Genomic DNA, 8,872 nt, shown 5'->3' with positions numbered 1-8,872 from the left:
CCCATTACAGATGGTTGTGAGCCACCATGTGGTTGCTGGGAATTGAACTCAGGACCTTTGGTAGAGCAGGCAATGCTCTTAACCACTGAGCCATCTCTCCAGCCCTCTTTTCTTTTCTTTTCTTTTCTTTTCTTTTCTTTTCTTTTCTTTTCTTTTCTTTTCTTTTCTTTTCTTTTCTTCTTTGATACAGTGTCTTATGTAGGTTCAGCTTGGTCTCAAACTTAGCAAGTATCAATTATTTGCAACTGTCTTCTTAGTTAGGGGTGGTACTTTGTGTCTACTTCCCCTTTTTCATGGTGGGATTTTTATATGCTTTGAACTTGTGTAGGTCTGGTGTGGTGAGTTCATATGTATATCAGTCCTGTTCTGGCTAGATTATGCTGTTTCCTTGGAGTCATGTACCATGTCTGGCTCTTGTAATCTTTCTGCCTCCTCTTTGCATTGATCCTGAGCCTTGAGTGGGGAGGAGTTTGATAAAGACATTTTTATTTAGTACCGAGTGCTACAATGTATCTCTCTCCACACATTTTCCAGTTGTAGGTCTCTATTAATTAAATTCCCACCTACTACAAGAAGCTTATTTTGTGAGGGTTGAGTGATGCACTGATTTATGGCTATAACCGTATGTCATTAGGAATCATTTTATTAATGTGTTTATTTAGCAGAGTAATAGTAGTACATTTTCCACTAGGACCCATGACTTATTTAGTCTTAGGTTCTTAGCAGTGAGAGGGTTCCATCTCATGAAGTGTATCTTAATCCAATCCAAGTGCTAGTGCAATTGTGGTTCAAATGTTATTAACCAAATATCTTTCAAGCAAATTGCTGTTGTAGGTCAAAGTTTATAGCTGAGTAATACTGATGATTGATTTTTCTCTGGTAGCGTGTACTTTCCAGCACCATGAATAGTTGGGTACAAGCCCAGTTTCTTGCATGTTTAATTGACATAATGTCTTCAGCAGTAGGGCCTTATCATCAGGTTGTAGAGGGTAACCAGTAAACTTGGCAGTCACCTGTGTTGTTTGGATGGGTTTGTGGTAGGTGCCTCTTTGGCCAACAACTCAAGATGTAACCCGTTATTGGCCCTGAGGGTTTTTACTTGGTAGTGTAAGATATCTAGTTGTGGACATTGTTCTCTTGTATTATGTGGTGATATATGGTGAGCCTAGAAATAATCTTCAAAATTTTTGTTGGGGCTGGACAGTTGGCAGGCAAATCAGAAAAGTCATTGGCTAGTCTTCCAGAGGACCTGAATGTGATGGTTGACAGTTGACAAATGTCTGTAACTCCTGTTCCAAGGGACCAGATGCCTTCTGGCTTCCTCAGGCACCAGGGTAGACCTATATATAGGCAAATGCTCAGAAGCATAAAATAATAACAAAAGCTTTCTGCAGTATTTGTGGAAAATAGTTTGTTGACTCATTGTTGAAGTGTCTTAGTGGAGACCTATGACTGGGGGTTTTAACCAAAATTATATTCATGAAAGGCATTAGGAGCTTCCTCAGTTCACTATTTTTGATGATATGTTGTTGGTAGACTTGAAATATAGTTAGTAACTGGGTTTTCTAGCACTTATAAACAAGAGCTTTAGATTAAAAAAATGTTTTGGAAGAATTTTGAAACGTTATTGAAATTAGTAATTTCCCAGGAAAAAGGACTTGATTATAGACTCAGGCCGCCTTTCTCAGTTTTCTGCAGTCAGAAAACTCCAGCATTGATGACTAGAGGGGAAGGGCAGAGGCTTGTGGGTGAGAAAGTAATCAACTTGACTTTTATATTTATAGTCTTTTGCACTAACAGAAAATAATACTTAATATTGGCTGAATTTTTGTCCTTAGTATTTTACTTTTTGTTTTTTTTTTTTTAAGTCAGGGTTTCTCTGACTTAAACTGAAACTAGCTCTTGTAGACCATGCTGGCCTCGGACTCACAGAGATCCGCCTGCCTCTGCTTCCTGGCAGTATTTTACTTTTTTAATCAAGTTGACTTCTGGGCTGACCTAGCTTAGACTCCATTGTATAGTATTTTCATTAGAAAGTTAATCGCACATTCCTGTTGTCATCGCTTCAGAAGTAAACTTAAGGGATACCTTTGGTATCTGGTATATAGAATGCATAGAAAGTACCAATTTTTTGTTTCGGTGAAATAGATGAACTCAAGCCTTTCCTGCCTGAGCTGCTTAGGTGGTACTTATGTTTCTTAATAAAATATTGTCTTTACTACTTGCCTATTCTGAAATGTTAATTTTGTGCTTTCTTATTTTTAGTATTATTTTTATGAGTATGGCTTTGATGAACTAAAACAAAGACCAAGACATGTTTGTCCATATGCAGTTGTGTCTTTTACTTACAAAGATGATAAACAGGCGGCAAAGTTTATGTCTTCACTGAGGTAAGACAAGTTTACACAGAAAAATACTTCAGAAGTTATCATTGTCCTCTTCAACTTTTTTGACCTTATCTAGATAGGAACTAAAATGTGCTTTTATTTACCTAACAACTAAATTGTGGGGCTCCCCCTTCTACTCACCCCCCCTTCCTTTCTGTTTTTTGTTTATTTGTGTTTTTTTTTGAAGGTTTATCTGTACTTTAATAAATAGCAGTTTTGAAAAATGAAATTTTAACTGGTTATGTGGTATATGCTTGTACTACCAGCACTTGGGACATAGAGGTCAGCCGTGGCTGTCCAGTGAGTTTGGAGCCATCTTTACTACGTGAGTCCCTGCCTTCCCCAAACAGAAATTTTGTGTTTTTACCTCTCTTACAATCGAGTTTCTATAAAGCTTTCTCCCAGAGAAATGAAATATTTTATGGAATGCCTAGACATTCCTAGTCTTAAGACTCAGGTGATATTTTCTTTTGAGTTCATAAACATAAAGTAACTTCTCAAACTGTCTAAAAAACAAACAAATATATCTTTATAGGGTGACCTCTGTTGGCTTTTAAAGTCAAATGCACTTGATAAAGAACACTCTGGTTGTTTTGTTTGTTTTTCTTTTTGGAGCTAGAGTTGTCTTGTATACTATAGCCCAGGCAGGCCTGGAACTTACTATTGATAGAACTCAGGTTTAAGATTGAGAAGATCCTGCCTCAGCCTCTTGAGCATTGGTATGAGCTACCAGTTCCTTCCTATTGATACAGTACTTTTTTTCCCCCCCCATATTTAGTGAGACCTCAAAACCTCTACAAGTACCAGTTCATATAATGCAGAGTTGGGTTTCTCCTTTTGCTTCATATATATGAATGCTGACATAACACATTTATTATAGTATTTTTTCATAGATGATCTTTAAAAGACATAACCACTTATAATTATGAAAGTCATATTCCTGAAAGTAGTAACTGTCCCCCTTTCATCTCCTATGTGTGTGTGTGTCTGTCTGTCTTTTGGTAAAGTCTGTGTAGTCATGGCTGTCTTGCAACTTGCTAAGTAGACCAGACTGGTCTTAAACTTACAAAGATCCACCTTCCTCTGCCTCCTGAATGTTGCCTGGCTCTTTTCCTACTTTGTTGAATCCCTTCTGTTGACCCCCAAATTGATTCAGACAAACATTGATGAGACATCTACCCTATGCTCTGAGTGTGCCATGAGTACTCTTGCGTTGGGACCCACACTTACTGCTATTCCTTTTCCCCAGTTCCTGCATAGCTGTTTCTTATGTTTCCTCTAGCCTTTCCTATCATTGGATGTTCTTTTGAGTTTTTATTTATTTATTTATAATATAAACTCTTGTACTTGATCTTTTTGTGTAGCTCTTGAAATCATAATCTAATAAACTATACTTGTTGATAATTACCTTTCTTCATCATTAGATTGTAATTTGTTTGAAATAGGAACTGTCTTCTGTTTATACTTAGAATTCTGTTACCTAGAATTATGCCTAATAAATAATAAGAGCTTAAATATTTGTTAAATGGCTAAGAATGTATTTATATAGAAAAGCCTTTTTTTCTAATCGTATTTTCAATATATATCTTAAAATATATATGTATATATACATATATATAGTTGACAAAGGTATTAATAGTCTTCTGTCTGTAAATGGATAAATATAAAACAGCTTTCATAAATTTTGGCAAGCCTGTAATAGAACAGTAAGCACTTCTCAAAGAATTAGGTTTACTTATTTTGTAAAGAATAAGTTTTCTTACTTGCAAGAATTTTGTTCTTTTCTGTAGTTCCATTGGAAATGACACTCACAGGCTGGTGCTTTAGTTCAGTTTAAATTGCTTGCTGTACGTGTGAGGTTATAGGTTCCATCCCCAGTCCTGGAAAATACAACAGCACCAACAAAAACACAGAAAGTATGTCAGGGTCCTAAATGTTAACTTTCATGTTGCTTCCAATCAGTAATAATTTTCCTTTCTTTTTAAAAAATTATTTGTAGATCTAACAACTTTAATGCAGATAGAAACATAGGTAAGAGTCTTATTTTTTTTTACTTTTATAAGTTGAAAGTATAAACAGTGAAAAATTAATAAGTTCAGTGTTTTTTATTTTCATAATAATATGAAATATAAAATAAGTGAGGTCATGTTATATGTAGCATCAGTATTTGGTCATTTAAACATAAGGAGTCTTTTTAGAATATGCTACTGCTTCTGAAGATGGACCAGAATTTCTAGCACTTTGAATTGAAAAAAAAGATAAATTGGGTTTTATAATTGAACACTTTAAAAGCATTGTGTTCACCAGAGGTTTTTGATTTTGATGACGAAGATTGAAATCAATGCTGCCTTTTAAGTTTCTTTATCACAAAAGAGAGGAGATATTAACCAGGTTTAATACAGTCTCCTTTGGGACAGTGACTACATTGTTTGTGTTGCTTTCTAATGAGGGGACTCATTGGAAAGTTGGAATAGTTTTTTGAAGTTGGTTCATTGGTTAGGGTTGGGGCTAGGAATGGTTCATTGAAGCTGGAATGGTTTCTGTTAAAGGAAAAAGATAACTGAACCTAACTGAACATTGTGAAGCTTTCCCTGATGGATATGTCACTTCTGTGTTGACTTTGTACTTAATCCTTATTTCTAGATAAATTTTCATTTTCATTTCTAATAAGTATTTACCTTCTGGGCTATCAAGCAACTGGGCTCTTATTTCTTGTGTTTAGAAAGAGTTTACTACACACTGTGGAAAGGACAACTTTTAAATAAAGGAAAGCTTCTGTGTTACATTTCTTTGAGGTCAGCCACTCATGCCTTTTTGCCTATCAAGCTGTAAGTATATAACATTAAAATAAAATAGTGAGGAGGGGCAGAGGGAGGATCATAAGGAAGGGGAATAAATGATAACAAAGTATAATGACACTTTAACCCTTTATTTCATATAGCTAGGCTAAAAATTAACTTAAAAATTAAAAAGAAAATAGTATTTGGCAGTTAAGGAGACTGAGTTTTAGTTTTTTGATTGTTTTTAAAAAATTTCAGTTTATCTTATTCTGGATTGGAATTCACTATATAGCTCAGGCAGTCTTTCTTGTTTCAACTTCATGTGTGATAGGGCTATAATTATATACCAACATTCCTGGGTTGCTGGCCATTTATTTTTTTCAATATTAAATTTTACTGTGGTCTATAAAAACTTAAACATAAATGTTAATGTGTTTCTAAAATGGTTGTAACTTCAGAAAGTTAATTGACAAACAATCAAAAAGCTCTGATTCTCAACTTTGAATGCTAGTCAGATGGATAGTCTATTCTAAATGGTTGTAAGTCTAAAAGACTTAAAATTTTATTCTACTTAGATTTTTTTTTAAGCAGATTGTATGTAATAGACTTAAGAGTTGGCCATTTTTAGCTGTGTATGGTGGAACATACTTGTAATCTCAGTACATGGGAGGCTCAAGCAGAGGATCTTGAGTTCAAAGACATTGTTGGCTGCATAGTGAGCTCTAGACTTCTGTGCTGCAGACCATGGTGAAAGTCTGCCTTAAAACAGAAGAGGGGTGGTAGTGGCTAACTCTTGTTTGTTGAAAAGAGCTTTGATGTGGTAAATTAATATACATACACAGTTTATAATTCGTATAGCATGTTAGGATTAAAAGTTTACTTATTAATATGCAGAAAATGGTGTAAATGCTTGAAGATAAAGGTCAGTGGTAGAATGCTTGCTTGCCATACAACTCTTGGGTTTGATCTTCAGCATCTCCTGAAGAAGAGAATTATGCCAGCTCATACTATAACTGTAAATGATAACTATTCTTTTTATTAGTAAACTTGGCATGTAGGATTAGCTTCTGATTTAAGGATATAATGTTGGTAGTATTGCCAGTTGCTACTTACTTGAGTGTAGATACCTGACCTTCTTGTGTCAGGTATCTCTTTAGAATAAGGTTAAACTATTAATAAATGCATACATTACCCATCAGATGTATTTTATTTTGTTGACCCTCTGGTAAGGTCTCAGGTAGCAGCTGGTTACAAATTCACTGTGTAGCAGAGGATGACTTTGAACCTGTGATCCTCTTGCCCTCTACACCTCCCAGATGCTGGCATTACAGGATGCATCACCATACCTGTTTTATATGATACTGGAGATTGAGCTCAGGGCCTTTTATATGTTAGGCAAGCACTGAACCAATTGAATTGCATTCCCAGCCTGTATCTTATTAAGTGTATGTATTAATATGTCTGATAACATTGCTAAAGTTAAAAATGCAGGTATGCCAAACATGCTCTTATATTTTCTTTCAGTCCTGAGAAGTTAGATGTTGAAACAGTTATGAGTATTGATTGTTTGAAACAGAAAATTCCTTCTGCATTGTTTAATAAAGACACATACTTGGGTCCTACTGAAGGTAAGGTAATTTCATTTTACTTAAATATGTAAGAAGCAGACCTGATTTGATGTTTTACTGTGTATTTTTTCTTTGTGTTAGTTTTAAAGAATGGGATGTATTGTAGCCTTTATGAAGTTGTAGAAAAGACAAGAATTGGAAGTAACATGGAGTGTTTACTGCAAAAACTGGAGAAAGAAAAACTTGTGAGTGAAAAGTTTTAAATATTTCCATTATCCCTTAAAAGTAATATATTCATAAGTTATCATTAATATTTCAATTTATTTTTGACACTGGAAGTCCTGCAAGGTCTCTGTTGGGTATTTTACTATTAGTACTTTTTTCCTTTGGAGACAAGCTCTTGCTATGTGGTCTTGGCTGACCTGGATTTATGTGTAAGTAGATATAATACTCTTTTCAGTAAACTTTCTGTAGATCCATTTTTATATATATATTGTGATTATAAATGTTGTATTGTCAAATATTCATGGAATATTGAATGAGACAGACTATAGCATTTATTTCAAAAAGATGTGTTTTTACTTTATGTGTGTGTTTACATGCATGTATGTATGTAAACTGTGTGCGCATACTTAATGCCTGTGGGTGTCAGAAAAGGGCATCAGATATGGTGGAACGCAGGTTACAGGTGGGTGTGTAACTTATGCTGGGAATCAAACCCAATTCTCCACAAGAGTAGGTGCTCCTAACTGCTGAGCCATTTACAGATTCAAAAGAACAAGATAATCTGGTGAATGTTTAAAAGGGACAAAAAAAGTTTAACCATCTGAGAGGAAAAAGTAGGGAGCTATATCCTTCAGTGTCTTTGAGCCAGTATGAGCATGGGAATTTGGATTTTGTCCTGAGAACTGTAGATTTTGATGTATTTAGAGACTAGGGATCAGGCCTTGAGTATGTATACATTAGTTTTCCTTTATCTGTCTATTTGCTTTCTTATTTCTAATTTAATTGTACTGTAATCTAAACAGATGTTTTTCAGATTTAAGTCCCAAGTGGTCACTTTTTGTACATGTCCTCTGTTTATAAATATATAGTCCATAATGGTTGAATGCTAGATACGTAATTCAGGGTTGACAATATTGATTTATTTTGAAAAAAATGGATTTTACTAAGAAAACTTTTTTCATTTGTTTCCAAACATAGTCTTGCCTGTTGTTCATTATGTAGACCAGGCTAACCTTGAACTCATGACTTTTTCTGCTTCTCGCTATCAAAGGCTGTGATTAGTGGCATACACTAATCCCAAAGAAGGGTTTGATATGGGTACAAGTGTGAGATCTTGTCTTGCAAGGTGTTTATTTTGCTTCTGTTAGGATTTTTAGAGCTTATCTGACCCCCTTAACCCCCCACAGTACGGAACATGGAATCTGGAACTTCAGATACTCTAGATCACGGACTACTCCCACAAAGCTATAATTTCCAGCCCTTTTTTCTTTTATATTTTGAGAAAGTATCTGTCTGAGTTTTCCAGGCTGCCCTTGAACTTGTGATCCACTTATATCAGCCTCTCAAAAACTGAGATTACAGGCCTGTGCCCTCAGATCTGGCTTTCTGGTTGCTTTTTAGGTTTTTCTTCTCTCCTTTTCTTGCCTCTCCGTTTTCTTTCTCTTCTCTCACAGTCTCCTCGCGGTTGGGGCCTACCCCTCCTCTCTTCTTCCTCCCTCCCCACCCCCTCGTTCTAGTGTGTGTGTGTGTGTGTGTGTGTGTGTGTGTGTGTGTGTGTGTGTGTGTTTTGCAATTAGAATATCTAGGTACTAATTTCTCCTTCCTTCCTTCCTTCCTTCCTTCCTTCCTTCCTTCCTTCCTTCCTTCCTTCCTTCCTTCCTTCCTTCCTTCCTTCCTTCCTTCCTTTCTTTTTTTTGAGATGGGGTTTCTTTTTGTAACAGCTCTGGTTGTCCTGGAACTCGCTCTGTAGACCAGGCTAACCTCAAACTCACAGAGATATACCTGCTTCTGCCTCCCGAGTGCTGGGATTAAAGACGTGCGCCACCGCCGCCCAGCTTTTTTTTTTTTACACCCTGCTGATTTTAATGGTTCTTTATAGTCTGTAAACTATTAAGTTTGTGGAATTTGTAAA

General features: G+C 35.7%; 1 protein-coding gene across 1 annotated transcript in view; it reads left to right on the top strand.

Annotated features, from left to right (window-relative positions):
* Window positions 1-8,872, top strand: part of Tasor (transcription activation suppressor) — a 53,449-nt gene that overhangs the window by 18,621 nt on the left and 25,956 nt on the right. The window contains exons 7-12 of the mRNA XM_050158196.1: window positions 2,266-2,390; window positions 4,387-4,418; window positions 5,110-5,215; window positions 6,692-6,795; window positions 6,877-6,980; window positions 8,415-8,424. Coding sequence (XP_050014153.1) covers window positions 2,266-2,390; window positions 4,387-4,418; window positions 5,110-5,215; window positions 6,692-6,795; window positions 6,877-6,980; window positions 8,415-8,424 — 481 coding nt within the window. The remainder of the gene's footprint in view (window positions 1-2,265; window positions 2,391-4,386; window positions 4,419-5,109; window positions 5,216-6,691; window positions 6,796-6,876; window positions 6,981-8,414; window positions 8,425-8,872) is intronic.

The sequence above is a fragment of the Alexandromys fortis genome, unplaced genomic scaffold, assembly GCF_014885135.2.
Source record: "Alexandromys fortis isolate MF-2015 unplaced genomic scaffold, M_Fortis_MF-2015_v1.1 scaffold_106, whole genome shotgun sequence".
Classification (NCBI taxonomy): domain Eukaryota; kingdom Metazoa; phylum Chordata; class Mammalia; order Rodentia; family Cricetidae; genus Alexandromys; species Alexandromys fortis.
The sequence above is the reverse complement of the archived record's forward strand: the minus strand, read 5'-3'. Positions and strand labels throughout refer to the sequence as shown.